This window comes from Notamacropus eugenii, chromosome 3 (assembly GCF_028372415.1).
Source record: "Notamacropus eugenii isolate mMacEug1 chromosome 3, mMacEug1.pri_v2, whole genome shotgun sequence".
NCBI classification, from domain to species: Eukaryota; Metazoa; Chordata; class Mammalia; order Diprotodontia; family Macropodidae; genus Notamacropus; species Notamacropus eugenii.
In genome coordinates this window covers 400,659,490-400,682,080 of record NC_092874.1, presented here as the reverse complement: position 1 = coordinate 400,682,080, position 22,591 = coordinate 400,659,490, and the positions used below count along the sequence as shown (strand labels likewise).

The 22,591-nt window shown below is 36.7% G+C and overlaps 2 protein-coding genes and 1 long non-coding RNA gene across 8 annotated transcripts in view; 1 reads left to right on the top strand and 2 right to left on the bottom strand.

Moving 5' to 3' along the window:
- Positions 1–11,204, bottom strand: part of ARL6IP1 (ARL6 interacting reticulophagy regulator 1) — a 20,129-nt gene extending 8,925 nt beyond the window's left edge. The window contains exons 1-6 of one of the 2 annotated variants that reach the window (XM_072598028.1): positions 10,886–11,204; positions 10,494–10,775; positions 8,139–8,272; positions 7,583–7,702; positions 2,651–2,768; positions 1,725–1,809 (exon numbers count right to left, since the gene is read on the bottom strand). In XM_072598028.1, coding sequence (XP_072454129.1) covers positions 1,725–1,809; positions 2,651–2,768; positions 7,583–7,702; positions 8,139–8,272; positions 10,494–10,529 — 493 coding nt within the window. In that variant the 5' untranslated portion in view covers positions 10,530–10,775; positions 10,886–11,204. Of the gene's footprint in view, positions 1–1,724; positions 1,810–2,650; positions 2,769–7,582; positions 7,703–8,138; positions 8,273–10,493; positions 10,789–10,885 lie in introns of those variants that run through there. The other variant, XM_072598029.1, reaches the window with a different exon arrangement.
- On the top strand, positions 11,195–22,591 carry LOC140497270 (uncharacterized). Of its 2 annotated transcripts, none has more exons than XR_011964592.1 (2): positions 11,195–11,779; positions 22,315–22,591. It is a non-coding gene; the product is annotated as an uncharacterized lncRNA (long non-coding RNA). The 2 variants fall into 2 exon arrangements; XR_011964591.1 differs by having other exon boundaries at positions 11,195–11,868.
- SMG1 (SMG1 nonsense mediated mRNA decay associated PI3K related kinase) overlaps positions 16,668–22,591 on the bottom strand; it is a 108,167-nt gene continuing 102,243 nt past the window's right edge. For all 4 annotated transcript variants that reach the window (XM_072598025.1, XM_072598023.1, XM_072598024.1 and 1 more), the window contains 5 exons: positions 22,295–22,506; positions 21,992–22,098; positions 21,472–21,651; positions 21,268–21,374; positions 16,668–17,511 (listed from right to left, as the gene is read on the bottom strand). In XM_072598025.1, coding sequence (XP_072454126.1) covers positions 17,434–17,511; positions 21,268–21,374; positions 21,472–21,651; positions 21,992–22,098; positions 22,295–22,506 — 684 coding nt within the window. In that variant the 3' untranslated portion in view covers positions 16,668–17,433. The remainder of the gene's footprint in view (positions 17,512–21,267; positions 21,375–21,471; positions 21,652–21,991; positions 22,099–22,294; positions 22,507–22,591) is intronic.

Sequence of the window (22,591 nt, the reverse complement as noted above, 5' to 3'; positions counted from 1 at the left end):
TTAAGACTTTGTTAAAAACCAAACCAAACCAAACCTGAACTTAATAGAAGATCTGACATATCAAGAGCCAAGAGAAACTAAAGACTGATCACAAGGGATTCAATAAGGACAGACCATTTACTTTTCATAGATGTAAAATGTATATATGTCTAAGAATATCATTAGTAACTGAACAGTTCATAAGAAATACTGGGGTAGACTTGAGTATGATAGGACTTTAAAAAGCAAACCCATTTAGGAATAGCTAAAAAGAGTAATTATACTATACAAATGAGGTGCAAGAGGAAGAATAGATACAAAGGAATTAGATGGGGGAGGAGGGCTGGTAGTGCTGGTAACCAACTTTCATTGTCTAGAAGAGTATAAAAGTCTTCTAAATTTAGAAAAAATAAAATGGTAAGGGGATAGGGAGGGGGGACAGGACAAAGGAGGGATCTCTAGAGGGGAGAGTAAGGAAATAGGCTTACAGGGTGCTACAGGAGGGCATTTAAATTTATGAGAATGTGAGGAAAGGGAAGGGATCCTTGGAGGGGGAGTAGGCTAAGTAACAGAAGGGCAAGGAAATAGGTAGAAATAAAGTAGAGGAGTCAGGAGGGACAGGAAAAGAGATATGCACAAACATAAAAACAAAGATTAATTTGTTAGGGCAAGTATATATCTATCTATACATGTATAAATATAACATATTTATATAGTGATCTATCTGTACTTAACTGGAGCCCTGGGGTGGGGAGGAGGGTGAAAAAAGAACAAAATGAAAAGTGCACAGCAGAGAACAAAAGAAAACTTACAAGGTAGCAAAGAAAAGGAGGACAGCTATCAACAACAACGTATTTACCATCTTACCAAAAAAAAAAAAAATCCCAATGGTGGATCTCAAGGCAAAATGCCTTCCACACTCAGAGAGAGAAATATGGAAGTCATTTACATAATGTAGCAGATCATGTTTGCGTATGTGTATGTGTTTGTGTATCATGTTCTGATTTGTTATACGATTTCTTTCATTTATCTTAGTCTGACTACATAGCATGACTATAGTGAAAATATACTCAATAGGAAAGTATATGTAGAATCTATACAGAATTGTATGCAGTCGTGGGGAGGGAGGGGGGTAGTGGGGGGGATAAAATTGCAATTGTATGGCAGTGATTGTTAAACATTAAAAAAAAAAAAAAACAAAACCCAATGTATTTACCATACAGACTTTCTTGAAATGAAAATTTATCATTAAATAATTTGAATCCTCTCTTATGCTCTGCTACATACAACATGCTTTTTTTCCTTTTGTTTTTAAGTTCCAATGTTGAAGTTCTTTAAACAATAAAAGCACTTAATACTTCAAAAAAAAGAAAAAAAGGGGGTGGGCAGGTAGGTGGCACAGTGAATAGAGCACCAGCCCTGGAGATCAGAGGACCTGAGTTCAAATCCGACCTCAGACACTTGACACTTACTAGCTGTGTGACCTTGGCTAAGTCACTCAACCCCAAATGCCTCGCCTTTCCTGCTCCAAAAAAAAAAAAAAAAAAAAAAAAAATTCATTTCCTTCCTTCAGAATTCTCTCTGCATGAAACATTTCAATCCCCCTGTTAGTGTCTGTGACAAAAAAAATTTACCCTTGTATTTATTTATATGCAATTATATATGTGCACATTTTTTCCCCTCCTTGTAGAATATTAGCTCTTTGGGGCCAAGGACTTTTTGGTTCATTTTCTAAAAAGGCTTACCAATAAGGTAGGTGAGGAAAAGATTGTGGACTTGCTGTCCAATCCAAGCAACGGCAGCAAGGGAAACAATCATGGTCATGAAGTACTAAAAAATAAAAATGAAAAAGAATTCCTTGTTTATAGAGGTAGGATACCTAAAAACTAAGCTTTTTAGAATTTTGTTATTACCACAAAGCAAATACAAATTATCTATGTTTAAATGTTCTCTTCTTACTCTTTATTCAGACCTTCCAATGTAAACCAAATCACAAGATATCCCTTCCACATTGAGACTTACCCCCTTACAATTTTGATTTATTGCAGGTTAGCCTAAGAAATTAAATGGGAATTTCTGGGGAATTTTGTGGAAGTCACAGACGACACAGGAAGGTCAGCACATGATACAGAAAGTTTCAAAAATCAGAAATGCATAAAATATATATATAGTATTGTACAATATCAACCCAAATTTTATAATAAGGTACTGTAAACATCCCATAAGAGAAAAGGAAAAGAATTCAGACCTCTCTTGTACAAAGGAAAAGCCAAAAAACTTTACATGGATTTTCTAGATCTTGGGGATGTCAGTGCCCCTAATCCTGTGAAAAGGACAACTGTGTTAGTCTGGAAGTTAACCACTGCTACCCAAAAGACTCTCCCTATAATTATATTATGTAAAAGTGAAGCAATACAAGGGGGATACTTTTTCTAAATACAGTACAGATATTTTACTTGTGTTAGCAAAAAAAAAATTAGGAACAAAAACATTCTTATCTAAAAGAGGAAACATTACCCAAAAACAAACAAGTACAGATAATGTAACTTCCTGACTTGCATGGCGCAACTATTACTAACAAAAACCCCCCATATTTCTTAGCCTACAAATATCATGCTACTTTGAAGACAGATTAGAAGACATACTAGACAAATGTGTCAAAAACAAGTACCATTTTAGGTTTTTCTTCCTTCAGTGTGAAGAGGCGTCTCCACCAGCCAACAGTTCTGCGCCGTGTCTTCACTAGATTGCTGCAAATTTCATGGAATCTTTGCTGCTGCTCAGTTGTCCTAGTGAAATAACCACCTCACTTTTAATGTGAGCAAACTTCTATTTTATATAGAACAAGAAGTCATACGTACACTTTTGTCATCTTACATTTTAAGATTATTTCTACTAAAGTAAAATTTGACAAAGAACCACATCAAAGCAAAATATTTTATCCTATACATGTAGAAGGTCTCATACAATTATGTAGCTCCAGAACCATATTTTGTAAACCTCATTAATTCAAAGAGCCACCTAACTACTCTACAGTCTATAGGGTTTAATAAAATTCATTACTATATAAGAAGATCTTGAAGAGTCACAGGCTGCCCATGTAAAGAGAGATATGTGGCTTACCAGCCTCAGTCTAAGTTCCTATGGAAGGAAGAAAGGGTTAGAAAGTTCTAATCAATGGGAAAAAGGTCTATATTCAATGTAATGTCACCTTTAAAATAAACTAACTCTTGGATATCCTATTTAAACTGAACCATCTTTATTTCTGCATTTTAAACTTTCATGGAACCCTACATTAAAGACTAAAATTTATTAACATTCCTAAAGCCTAGACCAGACTATGTTACAAATCTATTCAAAATCTTCAGTGATTTCCCTATTGCCTCTAGGATAAAATACAAAAACTTCAGTCTATTTTTTCCTTCCAACATCCTATTATTCCCCTTTTCAAGCAGTCTATTTTAAGCTGCTTCCTATAAATGGCAAACCATTACTCTGGAATGTACTCCTGCCTCACTTATGCCTTGCAGAACCCTAACTGCCTTGAAAGCATGGCTACATGACACCTATGTCTAGTCTTTTAAGGAATCAAGAGCCTTTTGCTTTAATTCTGAGTAGGCATTCAGTTAAAATCACCAAGTATACAGCTATTGATGTTTCTGGTCTGGAGAGGCACGGTACTGTTTTACATATGCCATTCAAATAAACACTAATTTTGATAACAGTTGATTTTAATACAAAAATTATTTTTCAGCATCAGTATCATAATGACATATTTACCCACCCAAATCACATTTATCTTCTAATGATTTTTTATTTAAAAATATTATACTTTTGTTAAACATCAGAAAACTGAACTTTATGGATAGAATGTTCCACTTGTAGTATGGAAGTCTTGGGTTCAAATCTAATTTCAGGAACTTACTATCTATATGATCCTGGGTAAATCACCTACTCTCCCTAAGCCTGTTTCTTGATTTATAAAATGAGAGGGTCTCTTTTAACTCTAAATCTATGATATTTATTATCATAATTATCAACACTCTAACTGAATGACCTAAGGTAAATTATTGGTATAAGCAGTTTCTACTCTATGAAAATCAGACCATACTGTGTACATCCTTAGTTGCCGAAGACCACGCCACCAGAGAAATGATGACATGACTTGCAGTTGACTTTGATTTGAGTGAGGGAGGACTGTGCAGGTCACCAGCCTTACTTCTCCTCCAGAGCCACCTGAATCCAGTGACCAGATATTCATCAGGATACAATTCCCCACTAAAAGCTATATATATCCAAAATACTATTTATATATTATGCTTTATATGTCAGATTCTGAGTCAACAGTGATTAAGCTCCCAAGCCATGAAGCTATTCCCTTTATTAGGTATGTTTGAAAATGAAATTTAATCAAATTGCATTTACTTAACTTCTTATTGGTTCTGTTAACTGAGAAAATTTGCTTTTTTTTTTTATCATTGTCCTTGGCAGATAAGAAAAATGTTACTAATAATTAAGTAGATCATGGTCCTTTTCTCTCCTGCCTCAACCACCCAATGGGTGGTGATTCCTCTGCAGAAATATTATTAAGCCTAGGGGTCCTTTATGATCAGTGCTGTGCATTTTTAAAAGTGTGATAGTAAGGGAAAATTTCATGAATCAGTTGCTTTTATTTTTTTTTTAGCATTCTCTCTATCCTCAACCTAAAGATGACAAGTCTACATATTCAGTTAAAAAAAATTTCTTTAATCACTTACCAGGTTTAATAAAATTAAAATTTAACAAAACCCAATTTAATTAATACAACAACAACAACAACAGTGCTTTGTGGTTTTTTTTTTTGGGGGGTGTCAATCTATTCATTAATCACCAAGCATTTATTAAGTGTCTACTATGTGCTAGGAAATGGGGATACAATGACAAACATGAAACAGTCCCTGCCCTCTTCAGGAGTTTCACACATAGAAGTATACGTAAAATAGATAAAAGATCATTTTGAGAAGGGCATAGATGTGGGTATGAAGTTCATGAAAAGGGGGAAAGATGAACCCAGAACTAGGAAACAGCAAATGCCCAAACTGAATCAAATCTTACACTTAGGTTTGTTAACCAGAAATCACAACTTCAGATATAAGAGGTTAAAACAATCAAATTGAGAAATAGAAAATGGAGGAAGTGTAAAAAAGATCTGGGAGTTTTAGTGAACTGAAAGCTTAAAGTAAGTCAAACAATATGGCATCCAAATAATCTGATTTTAGGCTGCCTTAAGAGACACAGGACCCAGAATGAGGAAGGAGGCAGTCCAACTATACTCTTGTCATAGTCAGATCACTAGACTACTCAGGTCAATTCTGAGCATCACATTTTAAGAAGGATATAATGCTTTAAGAAGGCACATTCAAAGGAGAGAGGATAAAATGGCTAAGTAAGGAGCTGTAAGCTCACGCTATATTAGAAGGAAAAGAAAATGGACATATTTAGCCAAGAGATTTGAGAGTAGATATAACAGCTATTTTCTAGTATTTGGAAAGCTGCCTTATAGAATGTTTCAAGGAAGAGATCTAAGAAAAATGATTAAATTTACAAAACTGCAGATTTTAACCCAAGATAATGAAATTTCCCAACAATAAGAGCCATTTAAAAGTCTTAAGGGCTGGGCAGTATTATGAGACAGTGAGACCCCCTTATTAGAGGTCCTTAATCAAAGTAAGGATGACCATGGGTTGGATATTTTTATACTTAGCTGATGTCTCAAAGTCTTTTCTAACTTTGAGATGAAATGAGTTTTATATTTGGAGTTTTGTATTTCAAGAGGTTTTTTTCCCAGGGTTTTCTCTTATTTAGAGAAAAATCTGTATAGATTTAGAAATCAAATTTTAGGAATGATAGCTATAAAATTTGTCCACCCTAATTCTATTTCACCACTTCTCACAAAATGTAAGTGTATTTCAATGTAGTAAAAAGAAATGCCAAAAGGATATAAAATGTCTTGTTTTTTGGGTTATATAAAATAGCATTGTTTCTCTAGTTTACATAATAAAAAGTGTATATGTAGTGCATAGACATGGACATTTATATGAAACTGCTATGCCAGCCATTCTGGAAAACAATTTGGAAGTATGCCCAAAAAGTTGAACTGTGCATACCCCTAGGCCCACAGACACCACTGTTAGGTCTTTACTCCCAAAGAGACCAAAGAAAGAAGAAAAGGACCCATAAATACAAAAATATTTATAGGAATTCTTTTTGTGGTGGCAAAGAACTACAAACAATATCCATAACTGCAGGTGGAAACCAGTTGGGGAATGGTTTATTATAATATATAAACGTAATGGAATGATGAAGGGGACAATTCCAAAGGATGACTTGTACGAGCTGATGCTGAGTGAAGTAAGTAGAACCAAGAGAATTATTTGTACAGAAAACAACAGTGTAAAGACAAACAACCTTAAAAGACTACAATGTAACAACCATGAGGCAAAAGCACTAAGGATGAAACATGCTACCACCTCCTGACAAAGAGGTGATGGATTCAAGTATATAATGAGATGTGCTGTTTTAGACATGGAATAGGTTTTACTTGTTTACGTATATTTGTTACAAGGATTTTTCTTGAGGAAAAGAGAGGGAAGAAAAAGAGTAGGTAGAAGAAAAAAAAGATTTGTTCACTGAAAATGAGAAACAAAAATGAAAAAATGCTAAGAAAGAAAATCTGAAACAAACTGAACCATTATGTTGAAAACTTTATCTCATATTTGACATGTTTACTAATTTGTTAGGGATTTGGTTAGAAGTTTACATGAAGATTAAAAAAAAAATCTTTTATATGAAATGAAAGAAAAAGACCCATAGACTTTCAATGAGTATAGTCACAACTTCATATTATATTCATGTCAAGGACAGAAACACAGATTTGGAAAATAGCTGCCATCTAGTCCAAAGGACAAATAGAAACCCTGAGAAGTGACTGGAGTCACATGGCTATAGTTAGTAACAAAGGTGGTTTTTTTTTTTTTTACATTATTTTTCAAAATTGTTTTCAGTTTTCTACAATCACTTCCATAAGTCTTAGATTTTCTGTCCCTCCCTCCCCAAGACACAAAAATTAGTTCTTGAATCCAAGTTCTTTGACTCCCAATTTAGAGCTCATTTTACTTACTACAGTAACCTGCTTTTATTAACAGCATTTATTTGTAAATTTTTATAGTTCAAATTTTAGGGTGAAAAATCAGATTGTTTTTCAGGATTTATTTTCAAATATACTACAGGAATTACATAGTAACTTCAATTCTCACCAGGTTAAAAAAAAAGAACACATTCACAACAAACAATATATTTTCAGTGGAGATAACACTTCTTTTAAGGACTAATTCAGTCAGTTTCGACTAATTCCTTAATATCTTTAATTTACTTGTATTTCTCAAAAGCAATTCTCTCCACCAGCCAGAAGTCTTTCCTGCTATAAGATACTAAACTATTTTCCCTCTATTTTCCTGATGCATATTAAACTGTGAATCCTGGACATATAAGCTGGCAATTAAATTAGGCATCCTAATATACCAACAAACTTCTCTTAGAGTTACTAAAGTATTACTTAACTTACCATTTATTGGAGCCAAATATTCGAGGAGCAAGGATGGGTACAAGGTAGTCAGCCAGACACAGAAACATAACGAAACAGGAAACACCAGAAAGAACAGATGGATCTAGGTAGTAGATCAAACTATTAAAGAAAAAAGAAAACAAGATTTAAGTGTCAGATTACTACTCAGTTTATCCCATAATATCAATAAAAACAACAAAAATATAAAAACCATTCACTGCAAGCAAAGCACTGAGCTAGGTGAAGGAGCAGATATACAGTTGTAACAAGGTAATTAAGCATGATTCCAATACCTCACAGTCCTTAAAAGTCTAGTAGATGAGTTTAGCACCAATAAAGTTATAAAACACATTACACGTTAAATGCAATAGAGCATTATAAAGCAAAGTTGACGTAAGTAATGAAATGTGAGGAAGCTGACCTAAGAAAACACATTCTTTACAGATTACGCATTACCAAGGATTTAGGGCACGGCATCAAATGAAAGGCTTAAATAAAAGAGTGCAAGTAAACACTTATGGCAAATATCAAAGTAGCAGCTTCAAAGCTCACTTACAGGAATACCAAAGAAACAACACCAACCACTGCAGGCGGAAACCAGGCCCTTTCCCACCGAAGGAGTTTATCAGTTATTAGCGTCACTTCTCCCCATCCTTGTAACTGTTCTTCCAGGCTGGCAGTTTCTGCAGCCTGCATAAAGAAATACTTTAAACAGTTATTACAATATTTTTAACAGTAGTCCTGGCTATCTGAAAGCTAAATTCTTTTATGGTGCTACAATGTTCATAACACATTCTCAGCTGAAACTAGCCAATAATTCTAATTTTTAAAAAAGTTACAGGGGTCACCTAAAAGTCAGTGATAGACCCCCTCCCCCAACATGCCAAAATATTTATAGCAGAACTTTTTTGTACAAGCACAGAGTGGAAAATAAATTCTATTTCCATCAACTGGAACTGACTAAACAAGTTGTGGCACATCAATGTGAGGAAATAATACTGTGCCAAAAGAAATAATGAAAATGCTATCAATAAATAAAAGCATGAGAAGACTTACAAACTCTAAGTAAAGGAAATAATAAGCAGAATGGTATAAAGTAAACAATGACTGCAACCAATGTTCATGAGAAAAACAAGAAAACAAGCAAACCTAACTACTGTAAAATGATAACGACCAAGCTTAGACCCAAAGACAGAAGACACCTAGGTGTGGTACACTGCATATGATGTCAGACATTTCTGATGTATTGATTAGTTTTGTTGAACTGCTTTTTCTTCTTTGTTATAAGAGGTCACTCTCTAGGGGGAAGATGGTAAAAGGATGGACTGGGAAATATAGGTGATATAAAGAAAAAAGACATCAAAACATTAATAAAGTCATTAGGTTGAAAGGTTAAATTTTTATTTAGTGTAACCTTATCAAAGGATTATTAATTCTAGGTTCAGGCCCCAGTAGTTTTCAAAACAAAAATCACCATTTTAGTAAACGCATAAAATAAGGTTAATAAAAGGGATTTACATCTTTCTTGGACTAAGAGGGTCTCTTAAGATGTCTTTCAATTTTTTAAGATTTTCCAGACAACCTTCAATTTTCAAAATAACTTTCTTGTAACAAGAGACCACTAGATTTTAACATCACTTGAAACAGAGATATATTGCATTAACATATAAAAGAGATGAAGCCTGATTTCATCAAATTGGGATGTTCCATCTTAAACTCAATACAACTCTCCTTGTAGCTTGTGGGAGAATTTGAGGAACTCAAATTGTCTCAAAGTGAAGCTCTTGAATAAGCAAAAAACAGAAGAAGTAGCAGGGTCAACATAAGAAAAATGAATAATACAGCTAAAAAATTGTTTGCAGTCTAAAAACTAATGTGAAATCCAGTTGTTTCTAAAAATCCCTTAGAATTAATCATATGAGAAATACTCTAGTATTTCTTTATCTTAAAACATGCAAGTCATTGTACTTTATAGAGATTCATTTTCCTCACCTGCAAAATGAAGGGGCCAATGCGATGCTCTCTAAGAAGCTCCCTTCTACCTCTAGATCTTAAAACTGCTACCTTCCTAACATTCTACCAGGCCTTATCTATTTCATGACCTCCATGAGATGACTATGCCAAACTCCAAACTTTTCATTTAAATGAACCGAGCTTCCAGGGCACACGGAGGAAAGAACACCCAGGTTTTCTAAGCCATCAGCGCCAGATCTGAGCATTTCTCATTTCTAAAGAGGTGTTGGCCCGGATAATCTCGAAGACCCTTTTCCAGCTCCGAGAGCCCGGGAATGTCTGACACCCAAATCCCAGTCAAATGACAAGCATTCCGCCGCTCTTCCAAAAATCACGCGTTAAGTAATCTGCTGTCACCGGTCCATTCCAGCTTTCCCCACCCATTCTGGGCAGCAAGAAGCCTTCACCTTCAGATGAACTCATTCGAAAACAAGGAAAATTCTACTTCTGCCCAGCACCTCGATGTTTTCGCCGGAAGGGAGCGGAAGCGGGGGAGGAGAACACTGAGGATTAGGGTAAAGGGCCTGACCAAGCTCCAGCACAGCAGGGTCAAGTTGGATTCGCTTCTTCGTCTTGCTCACATCCATCTATCCATCCACCTCTTCTTCCGACGACTAGACCAAGGCCTTCGGCCCGTCCTGCCCCCCCCTGCCCCCCTCCCTCCTCCCCCGCGCAGGCTCCACTCAGGAAGGATCGTTAGGCAGCCAAACCCCTCGAGGCCCAAACAACGGTACTTAAGCATTAGCAGCGGAGCCGGGAGGACAGGGATGAAGACCCTACTTCGGCTCGCGAGCCTCGACCTGGGGCGGCCAGGCTACCAGATTGGCCGCGGCACCTAAGTAACCCAGGGGAAGCAGGTCTGAGACCTGTGTTGGCTACGGGCTTCCGGGCTACTCACCAGCAGGTTGGTGCTGCGATTGTCCCCCTCGGCCATGGTCGCTGTAGCACCTCTCAGGATAACCGGCCACCGCCTCGGGATCTGTACATACAAAATAACAACGCTACGCCAACAACCTTGCGCAGGATCCTTAACAGAGAAGGCCTTTCTCCTCAAGTCCTTTTATAGGCCGGTTCCCTTTCCCGACAGGTCTTGCGAGCCTGTCTTCTCATTGGTAGAATTCAGGCGAAGCTGAAGTTCATACCAACCAACCACGAATCGGTGCATGTTTTCAAAACGAGGCTGAGAAAGATATAAAGAAAGGCCTGGGTTGAGGGGCGGGGAGATGTGTGGGTTGGCCAATCAACCCTTGGATCCCTTCTAAGCCCTCCCTCTCCTCCCCTCCCCATTACAGGTTCGGAAGCGGTTCAACTGTCACAGGTACGGAAGAGATTCGAGCGCGTCTGCGCGTGCGCGTGGAGCGCGACGCAGGCGCAGAATTTTCTCTTCCTAGGACCATCTTCTCGGTAAAATGACGAGGCGCTCCAGCTGGCAGCAGCTCTTAGCAGACGGGAGCTTTCCCATTATATTTCATCCCCATTTTGTAGAAGTCCACGAATGAAAACAGAATGGCCATACGTTTAGGGAGGGGAGGGCCTGGTGTTTGAGTTTTATGCGGCTGGGGCAGCTGAGTAGTCCCAATCGGGAGGACCCGAGATCACCAGCGGTGTGGTCCTGGGCAAACCACGTTACCGTGCTGACCCCCGCCCGCCGCCCACTGTGATGCGCACAAGCGAGCTTGTGCCAGCGTTTCCTGGGCTTGGTCCGGAGCCACCCCTCCCCCCGCCGCGTTCTGGGGTCACTCGGCCCGCACAGCCGTCTCCAGCGGCGCCAAAGGCCTGACTGGACAGAGATCTAAAAGCAGCGGGGTCACTTAGGCAGCGGCCTTGGAGTTGGAAAGGGCTTTGTAAACGTTGCATCCTCGTTACCACAGGCTAGGTGCAAAGCCGGTGTGTGAACCCGTCTCCCCGATTGCACGCCCAGTGCTGCATCCGCTGGGCCACATGGCTGCCCCTTCCATTTTTATTTTAGAAACTGCCTAGCAACAGTCGGCATGCCCTTTAAAACTGGACAGCTAAAGCGTGAACTTCTTGTGGCTTTACATCAGAATCTCCCAAAGACTCAACTGTTGCTTTACTTCTGAAGGCAAGATGAGTCATATACGGTATGGTGGTTACAGATCACTCCAAGCAGGACTGGTATTCAATGTTAAAGAAACGCTGAAGAGCTCTTTTGTTTTTTGAAGGGTAAGGAGTGAAAGGAAAAGTTTAGATGATAAAATATCTTTGAGGGATGGGAAGAACTCAAGACTGACTGAAGTATTGAAGTTGAATAGGTAAGGTGGAATACCCTCAACTAGTTAAATTCCTCAAAAAAGGTCTTGAGGATAAAGGGGAATAATTTATGTGAAAAATACTGTCTCCCACAGAATTGCAGGAACATATTTTTATTTTGAAAATCCAGCCCTAAGGAAAAAAAAATGCTTTAGGTCAGGTGGTAAAGTACCTATGGTAAGATAATAGAATTTTTAGGTACTATATGGAATATGATCTGTATTGTAGAACTTTCCTGTGCACTTGTTCCATATTCACAGCCTAACAGTTATATAGGTAAGGTTGTCTGAGTTTTCCACTAAGTTTTCCCCACCTTTACCACTGAAGTTTCCCATGAGCAGTTTTGGAATTTTTTTAAGGAAAGGGGAAAAAAAACCCTACAGAGTTAACAGTGTTAATAATGTTCCAATTATAAACAGAAAAAAATGGATTAGATCTTCAGTTCTCTAAATGTTTCACTTATAAACATTCATACTTATAGATTCTTTCCCCACTCCTTTTTTCAGCTTTTGTAATATAAACAGATGAGAGGTTGTATTCATTTTTTACTTTGAAAAGTACCAAATCATAACAGGATAAACACACCTACCAGCAGACTTTACAAATTAAACTGATAAGCTCATCCAACTTTTGAGCAAATTTATAATTATCTTTATTTTGACACTAGTATGGTTGGATTTAAAAAAAAAACATTCTCCAAATGAAGCAATTGGAACCATGGCTCCAAACCACAACGTCCCTGTATTTGATTTAAAGGTTTTTCAATTTTGCAACCATACTGAAATTTTTTTGAAGTGATAATTCTTTTATCCAGTTTGGATACAACATGTACTTTGAAACATTTTAAGAATTAAGAAAACTTTGTTGGGGGTAATAAACAAATTGTACACATCATAGAGCTGTAGGAAGTTCGATGAAGACTTTAATATTTAGGTTAGGGCTAGAAGTATTTTTAGTAGTCTGCTTTGATCAATAAATTCAGAATTTAACATTAGCCCAGTTGAGTTTAAACCTTTATTTCTTGAAAAAGGTATTTTATACAATCTTTGCCATGTTGATGCAATGTATGCACAAAGTTTGCTTGTAAATTTTTTTTTCAAAAGATGCATTATAAACATTTTTAGGAAGCTGGTGTGTGTGATACACTCACAAAATTACATCCATTGGGGAGGCAATACAATCTTTGTACAGAGCAGCCACTTCCTTTTATACATTTCTGTTAGGAAAAAGGAAGATTCATTTTAAATTATTTGCCCTCACAATAATGGTAAATGGAGAAATTATTCATGTCACATACTGTGATTACCACTAAAAGTGGTAGAGAAAAGAAAAGTGTTTCACACCAGAAAATAGTAATGGACAAGGGGTATAACTTCTTGAGCTGAACAAAACATCTGAGGTTTGAATGTTGTAAAAATATGCTTATATTTAAATCAGCTTGTTTTTTTAAAAAATAAAAACAAAGCATCTTTCCACAACTCTGAATTTCTGAGCAACATGCAATTCTTTACTATTTACCACTTTTGAAAATACATCTAACAACTGCATTACATTTTTACATTATTAGTACAACAGTTTTTCCTTAATAAACCCACACAATTGAGTATGGAAAACCAATTGATCTACAGTCTGCTTGTTTTACAATCTACCCTTTTAAATGAGAGATTCTCTTGGCCAGGGCCAAGTGTCCTGCACTTTTTGTTAATGAAGTTGAAATGTTGCTATTCCCAATACAGGTTATAAGGAGCAGGAAAAGTGCAACAAAACCCACACAACTTCATAGTATGGTAAATTTCTTTTCCATCATATCAAAAAAAATTTTTTTTTTTTTACCATATCTAGATAAGCTACCCTATTTTGTTCTAACTAGAAACATCAAAGCATAAGCCAGTCTTTCACTGAATGTTATATTAGCAATATCCTAACTCTAAAGTCTAAGGAAAATAAAATATCCTAATTCACTTTTATTGATATGTAAGCCAAGTGAGAAATGGAAGGTCACTGATTTTGACATTCATCTAATTTCACATAAAAAAAAATTCAAGGGTGATAATAGTAAATAATTTGCCATTTTCTTTTGAATGAGCAGTTCAGTTAGGCTTAAAGAAATTGGCTGAATCATAGTTTATGTGTCCTAAAAGGAGGGAAGAACTGCCAAGAGCACAGAAAAGGAACCAGCTCCTTTTGTTTGGGTGCTACTCAAATAAGCAACCTTCAAAAGTAATTGCTGAGAACAGAAGAGGGAAGATTTTTCAGGATTAAAGTATTGCCTGTAACTTAAGAGGGGACTTAAGATTGCACTTAATACTCTAATATTTGGCTGTACTCACACTGCCCTGATCAGAAATTTTAAATGGCTCTTTCCTTAACATTTTACAGATTAGACCAACCAAACACTGGAGAAAACTCCTACAATGCAGGTCACAACACTGGAAAACCATTTAGAGTATAACAAGAAGGTGAAGAGAGAGGGTTAATTGGAGTGCTAGATGACTTTATCTTAAATTTCAGCCTTAAACTTTGGCATCTGGAACCTAATAAAGAATTTAAGACGGATTGTGATAGTAGATTCAAAGTTCTACCTAAACTCTCAGTCTCACACAGAAAGGAAAACTATGAGACTCTTGATACTGTCATCCAAATAACCTAACCATCAAGAAAGCTGCATAAGAACTAATCATGAACACAATGGGACAAATATATTAAATAGACCAGTGAAACTGCTATAGGTACTTCACAAACTAGTACACCTCCAGAGCTTTTTCAGGCAAACATTTCTCAAACCAAAACAAAACAAAAAAACAAAGATGGCCAGGCAATTCCAATGACTTGAACAACATTCATAACAGAGAATAGCTAAGCTTTGAGAGAAAAGAAAAATAACTACTTGGAGGTTGTCATCAACCTGAATCATTAAAAAGAAACCCAAACCACCTTGTTTTCCATAGCTATTTTGTCTATTACTAAGTATAATAATGACTTCATAGCTGCTTAATCTTTGTCTTATTATGAACATGAAACCTACAGCTCTAGTTGATCTGCTACAATGCCACTATCTCTTTAAACTGTGCATGTCTTGAAGATACTGGTGAATATTCTTATAGCAATCTAAAGCTGCAAAGCCATTTATAAATTCCATGAAGAAATCAAACCAAATGCAGTAAATGTCAATATATATTTGAAGTCACAGTTTAATGTTTCTGAAAACAAAACATTTCTTGTTTTTATGGTGTTACCTCAAATGTTGAAGGGACCATTTTGTTAGAGGTCATACATGGATAATTTACTAGAATGTGTATGGATGCCAGCTCTCATAGTAAAGTTGTTTCACTGTGTTAGCTGGGATAAAGCGCCAAGGCACCTGTGAAGTCTGATACTTCTTGGAATTTTCTGTTAACCTTCCTTAATAAAGAGGAAACCATTTCCAAATACTACACGTGGGGGCCGATTTGGACTTGTATGCTTTAAAAAAAGCAGGGATGCTTTTTCATTCTGATAATATAAAGAAAAAGCAGCTTCATTTTTGGATACTAGGAGGTACATGTGAGATGAAATACTCACAGCTTCTAGAAAACAGCAGCATGCAAAATGCATTATGGCATTACTATTCCAGCGTGTTGTTTTATTAAAATAAAGTTCACTATAAACAAAGTAAAAAATTGTGATAGGATCTTTTGTTAGGCACATGGATATTGAAATGCCATCTTTCTTGCAATACATGGCAAAGTGTTAAGAAGGCATCTATAATGAAATGCATTATCTCATGGGAATCAAATCAGAGTAATGAAACAATCAAAATACAAAAAGCTAATAAGTATGTTGAATTTTCCTTAACACTTCAAGTTTGTGAAAACTGGAAAGTGAACTCTGTCCAGAAATTTACCAAGAGTTTGAAAAGTCAGATTTTAATCTTGTTTTGCTTTTTGTAATCACTTGATTCGAAAATTCCTATTCTGGCCAGGATTCTCATTTACTGATCAAGACAAGTGTTAAAATGCAGTGCTAAATTTAAGGAAACCTTGATCATGAGTTTACTCATGTGTTACTGAATAGTAAACTATCAAAGTCATGCTATAAAGTAAAATACTTCACACACAACTTTAATAATTTAACAAAATATTGGTTGTTCCTGTTACTAATGTTACATGGAAAAAGTCCTAATATATCACATGAACTTTTAATTTTGCCAATTAAAAATATCAAATGAAGAAACTGAATTAAAAAAACATATCACTCTACCTCCACCAGAACATCACTTTATTGTTTATCTGTCATCAACAATGTAAAACTCTACTGGATATTCTATCCTGGTTTTTGAAAAAGGTAAAAGATTACATTGGATTGGCTACTCTTTTATGAAAGAAACTACAGCAATCAAGGTAGAATGAGCTTTGTGGGAAAATTTTGAATGACTTACCCCTCCCACCCCCCCATATTTACTCTGCAAGAGCAGAGAGAAGTGTACATTAACTACAGCAATTAAGGTAGAAGGAGCTTTGTGGGAAAATTTTGAATGACTTACCCCTCCCACCCCTGTATGCTTATTCTGCAATAGCAGAGAGAAGTGTACATTAAATCAATCGCCTGTTAGATTAATTACTTTTAAATGCACAGTGACAATTTGGGAAACTGTACATGATAGAATCACAGAAATGACTTAAATAACCAGAATTACATTTTGTATGTGATCATTCAACCTTTAAGTAATCCTTGAATTTTCAATGTTTTCAGTGCTTTTGGAGAAATTTCCATTCATCAAAAAGAATCTAGGTTAACAGTATTGAGACTGAAGTACGTGAAATACAAGGATTGAAATAAAAGTTTATTTGAAATATGGCTAATCTACTAGACTAGGCAAAAGGGGAAAGAAGAGGATGGTAGGGGAGAAGGGGGGGTGGGTCGGTAAAGGAGGAGCAAGGAAAAGGCAGGGAAAGGGGGAAACCCAGACTTTTTCTTCATTTCAGAAGTTCTTCCATTGCAGTGTATCTGTTATACAGCTCTCTGCTTTCAGTCCATTTCTGAAGTTCATATTGCGTAGCCTTTTTTTTTCTTTTTTTGAACTTACTGGTAACCCAACCAGTACTCTGCCACACAACAAGTGTAACACAAGAATCTGAATGCATCAAATCTTCCTTTGCTGTGATTTCTTCATGGCCCAGTTTTCTGTTTCTCTTTGAACGGGCTTTGGTATTTCCTGGATTGTACACACAGGGTCAGGTGGAATGGAGTTCCATATCACTCTGTACTCTGTAGCATTCGGATTTCTTTCTGCAGCTAACCTCCTGACACGTTTGCAGCTACTCCGTAGCAGAAAGACAATCGTGGTGTTCAGGCGGTGAACTTTCACCCTTGACCCTGGGGTTGCAGACCATTGTGTTTAGTGTATCCCTGAGTGCAGCTATCTTGCAGGATTCACTTCCTAGTGCACCGAGATTTCCTAGGTTTCCTCAGATTAAGCCCCAGTATGCATCACCACCGACTGTGGTGTGGCTATGGATGCCTGAGGCCGAGTTGATTCTGGTAGATGTCTGACCTCGCTTAACCAGACTGATCTGCAGTCTTCCCATTCATACCCAGGCTGTCCAACCTTCATACAGCTGAGCCAAGTTATCTAGATTAGTTGCTTCCTTAATCACATAGTCAACCTGTAAAAAAAGCAAAGCAAAAAGTTTAAAATGATAACAATTTTTAAATTATGTAAACTGGTTTGGGAATAGAGATGAAAAGTTGATTGTGATTCCCAAGTGAAGCAGCAGTTTAGAGGACTTAGCTAAAACTTGCAAGAGCAACTGGTATATTTAAAACTCCTCAGGGAAAGTGAATTTTAAGAGGAATCCTCACACTAAGCAACAGGTTGAAAATCTTGAATATTTGTTGTTAAAGGTATGCTTCTGGTACATTACATTTAGAGTCAGAACCTAGGTCTAATCCACAAGCCTGCAATCTACTACCTATATAATATTGGATAAGTCCCTTAACTTTTCTGGGTCTCAGGTTCCTTATCTATAGAATGAGAGGGTTGGACTAATGATCTTTAAGGGCCTTCTAATTTTAAACTTAAGAACTTATGAATGTAAAGTAAATAGGGCAAGGTCCACATATAAACCATGTGGAAAAAGTATAAAGAGTTTTCTTATTTATAATGTAAAATTCCTTAAGTTATAAATCACTGATATTATGGGATGCTGCTATAGCATTACTCCTCTCATAGTCAAAGATATCTCTAAAAAGCTAAGTACACACACAATATCCTCTCCAAGTTACTTAATTTTTTTCAACTGTAAAAATGACACATTAACTATTCCAAGAGAAAACTTAAAAGAAACCCACTTGTTCACATTACAACTAGTAGACAATCTCAAGGTATGGAAGAGGAAACATCCTTTTGCCATTTGACAAGTTGCAGAAAAGCAGTCACCTGTACAAGAGGTGAGATAGATAGATATTCCCCAATGTCTTAGGCAATGTGTAAAGCACAATCTGTTAAGACAATGGAAGGCTTTTAATAATAGGTAGAAATCCCTTGATCCTGAAAACTATTCATTACCCTTTAAACATTTTAAGAATTCTGCCTTTCTGAATCAAGGAACACCCCCCCAATTTCTAATTTTTAAGTCTAGACCTTTAAGTATGAGTATATAAGTAATAAGGGTCTTTGGTCAGTATGACTCCCATTACATTTTCGACAAGCATTCATCCATCATTTACTATCTATCAGGCACTGCGTTAAATACCTGTGGATTAAAGACACTGTGGATCCAAAGACAGAATGGGAGTGGGGGTGGGTAGAAGAAGAGAGGGAAGATGATGGACCAGGAAAGGACTTCATAGAAGATGGGCTTTTAGTTGAGACCTCAGGGAAGCCAGGAGGTGGACGTGAGGAAAGAGGCACATTTTAGGCATGAGGGGACAGCCAGTGAATTGGTACGTAGTCAGAAAATGGAGAAGGAGGTTAGCGCTACTGGTTCAGAGTATGTGGAGAGAAGTAAATTATAAGACAAATAGAAAGGTGGGAAGAAATTATATATTGTGATGAGCTTTAAAAGCTAAATTAAGGATTTTGATTTTATATTTGATACTGGAGGTAACAGGGAGGTTAGCAGAATTTGCTGAGTAGCAGAGTGACATAGTCAGTTCTGTTTGAGGAAGACTACTTTGGCAGCTGAGTGAAAGATGGACTACAAGGGGAAAGACTTCAGGCAGGAAGATCAACAAGAATGCTAGTGGAAAAGTTGAGGTATGAAGCATTGAGACCTCGATTTCAGGGTAAAGACTGCTAAAATGAATAATGTAAAAATTATCTTTGAAATAATGAATTTTGTCAACAGTTCCTCCCTTATTCTCTATTTTTATTAAAAATGGAATCCTAACATGCTGTATTTAAAATTTTAATAAGCATAATCCTATAATGCTTTGTGACATGTGTTTCAAGATAACCATTCTTGGACATGGGTCCTGCAAGCAATAAGATGATGGACCAGACATTTTCTCTGATCCCCAAATCTCAAAAACCAAAGTTATGCCTCAAAAATAAAGCAATTTCAGCTGTCTCTATGATCTAGGACAATTAGAATCCAAACGAATGGTTTAAAAAAAAAAAAAGACGAAACCCAGGAATTGATAATCACTGACCTTGAGGTCACTCAACACCCTTCCCCCACTTCCCATTCTAGTGGCACTGAGGTTGCTATAGGAGATACATGGGCTTACATCAAAACCCACTCTTCTATCCCATAGCTCCCAGACCCCAACCCCCTTTTCAGTGCTATACTGATCCTGGCCTAGAAGTCTATTTGGGATTGATGACAACCAACCTGGCCACAAACCACAAACAAAAAACCACACAGGCGCTACAATCCAGAAGCAACAGTGCTGCAAAGCTCTGAACTGCCTGTAGCAGGGAAAGCTGGCTTTGAACTGATAGTGCCAGGCCAAAAAAGTGAGACAAAGTGGGACAGAGTACTACTATGCTTGGAGGTGAAGGTGGAGGTTCTGTGCAGCACTCCATCAAGCCTGAAGGCAAGAGCACAGTACTCAGCTGGGGGCTAGTTCTGACCATGCAAAAGTCAAGAGTAGAGACCTAGTTGGAGAACCCTGAATTGCCCAATGTGGGAAGAGACTTTGAGGCCCACCCCTTAAGGAAACCACAATGTGGGAGAGTCAGGAAGTGAGTCCTAAGGAAAATAAGGGGGGAAGATGGAAAGTACCAAAGATATTCAGGAAGAAGAAAACTTATAAGACCTGAACATAACATATAAATCAACAGGAAAAAAGGTAACAAAAGAAGGAAGTATGACCTCCAGATTTAGTAAACAAGTTCAAAGGTACTTCAGAGATCATCTCCAATCCCCTCATTTTATAAATGAGGAAACTGAGTCCCCAAAAATTGTGCTTCATTAAATGACTTCATTTAGGAACAGAAATAGTAGCAGAGCCAGCATTCAACCCTAAGTCTTCCCTCCAAATTCAGCCCTCTTTCCATTACACCATACTGCTGTCTTCCTACAACCCTGCCAAGGACTTTCACTAAATAATAACTAATCCCTTAAGAATACTGTTCTAGGATCCTAGATATAGAGCTGGAAGTAAATCTTAGAATATCTAGTTTTATAGATACAGAACCTGAGGCCCCAAGGAGGGTAGATGACTTGCCCAAAGTCACATTACATAGTAAGATCAGAGGTAGAATTAGAATCCAGGTCTGCTGACTGAAAAATCACTGTTCTCTCTTTAGTACCATGCTGCCTCTATGTTTGAACTACTGGTTTTAGAATAGAAACAAATCTGAGAAAAATAAGTATACAGAATATCACAAGTTTGTGGCAAGTTGATAAAGTACAACATATGATAATCCTATTCAGCAACCTACTGTGCAACATATAATCACAGTGCCACTGGTCTCAGCTTCTAAATCCACATACTGCTACTTTTAAAAGACCAACAAAGAAAGGTTGAAACACTTCATAGGCATAACAAGTGATCTGCTAGCAATATGAATTTCTGTCTAGTGGAATTAGGTAGCAAATGGATACGATTGCTTCAAAGTATCAAAACCATTCTAGGTATTCAAGAAAGTCTTTTCTGAAATGCTAAAAAAATAAGAGGGGGGGAAGAGAGCGACATAAAGTGTCATAACATATATAGTTACAGATGAGAAGGTGGGAAGATATTCAGAAGAGATTTACAATGAAACATTTTTGCCTTTTTCATCATTGTGAGGCAAACAATTAAAAATCATGTTAATTTAGAACATTAACTTTACGTGTCAACTGCTTTTAGACCTTTGATACTAAGTTCTGTGACTTAAACAGGTGCTCAATAAATACTTCTTGGACTGGAGACAAAAAATTGTCAATATAACAATTTTTAGTTCCACATTTTTGCTTATTTTTAAGTATCACCTGTTCAGCAACAGACATCCTTCTGTTAGGATCAACATCTCGGCCTTCTAACTTGGCTTTGACCCTCTTCCAAACACTCACTGCATATGAGTTTCTTTCTTGCACAGCTAAAAAAAGAAATGAAAATGCAAATATTCAAACCACCATTTTTAAAATATAGAGAATTAAAGTACAACAAAAGGCAACATTATTGTAACTAATTACCTTTTCCAGTTTTAGGATCTCTGACTGCTTTTTTAGGACTACAAGCAACACTCTTGCCTGTTCCTGGGACTGTGCTTGGTGGAGTATCTGCTGATGTAGCAAGATTTTTCTGAATCGCCTTTCTTGCATTCTGTGACATAACTTCAGGCTGAGTCTTCTGGCCAGTGTTGCTTCGTACTGCTGTAAAAATAAGAGTTAATACTATTATTTAAAAGGAGGGAACAAAATCTTCAGCTGACTAAGAAACTAAGAAATTTGGCCTTAATGTCTTTCCACTCCCTATCATTAATACAATTTTATCCTAAACTTTAAAAAGTTTATTTGGCGTGAATTATTTTCATACTTAATTTCACACTATTTTGAAAACTGGTTTGGTTGCCTATTTTGGAAGAATCCTTTTCCTAAGAGTTGCTAACTAGGAGTATCACACATTATACCATGCAAACTTGCCACATTACTTAATATTTAGAAAACATATTCACACAAGTTCTTAATTTGAAATATCTGATTTCAGCCTTACCTGCAGCGAAGGTTGGCTGATAGGTAGCAGATGATGTTGGACTTGAACATTCATTTGCTGCATCTGTGACTAGGGGTGATGCAAAACTCACTAGATTATTGTAGATGCTGAAAAATAAAAATAAAAATGCATTCAGAAAAGCTATTTTTAGAGTATGAATTAAATGTGGAAAATTCAAAAATTATTTAGAAGATATTTTGATGCAGGTAAAATGCTTTACTTTGAATTTAAAGAGGACCAGATAAATTATTTGAGGTTTGCTTACAGTTTTATTTTGATCAGTGACTGAGAAACCACTCTTACCTCTGACTTTGTGTTTTCAGATCTTTCAAGGTGGGAGTTATTTCTTGAAGCATTTCAACATGCTCCTGACTTCGAACTTGACCCATAGCCTGCACTAATGTAAACAACACTGTCTGAATGTTGTCTTGCCATGACTTGTACTCCCCTAAGAACTGCCTGACACTGTTTTCATAAGGAATATCATCACCATCTGCCAGTGCAGCTTCTTCATCCTGGAATGAAAAAATTAAGAAATATTCCTATCTTGCTATTGAAGAATCTTTTTCTTATACATCTTAATAAAAAGTAATGGATCTT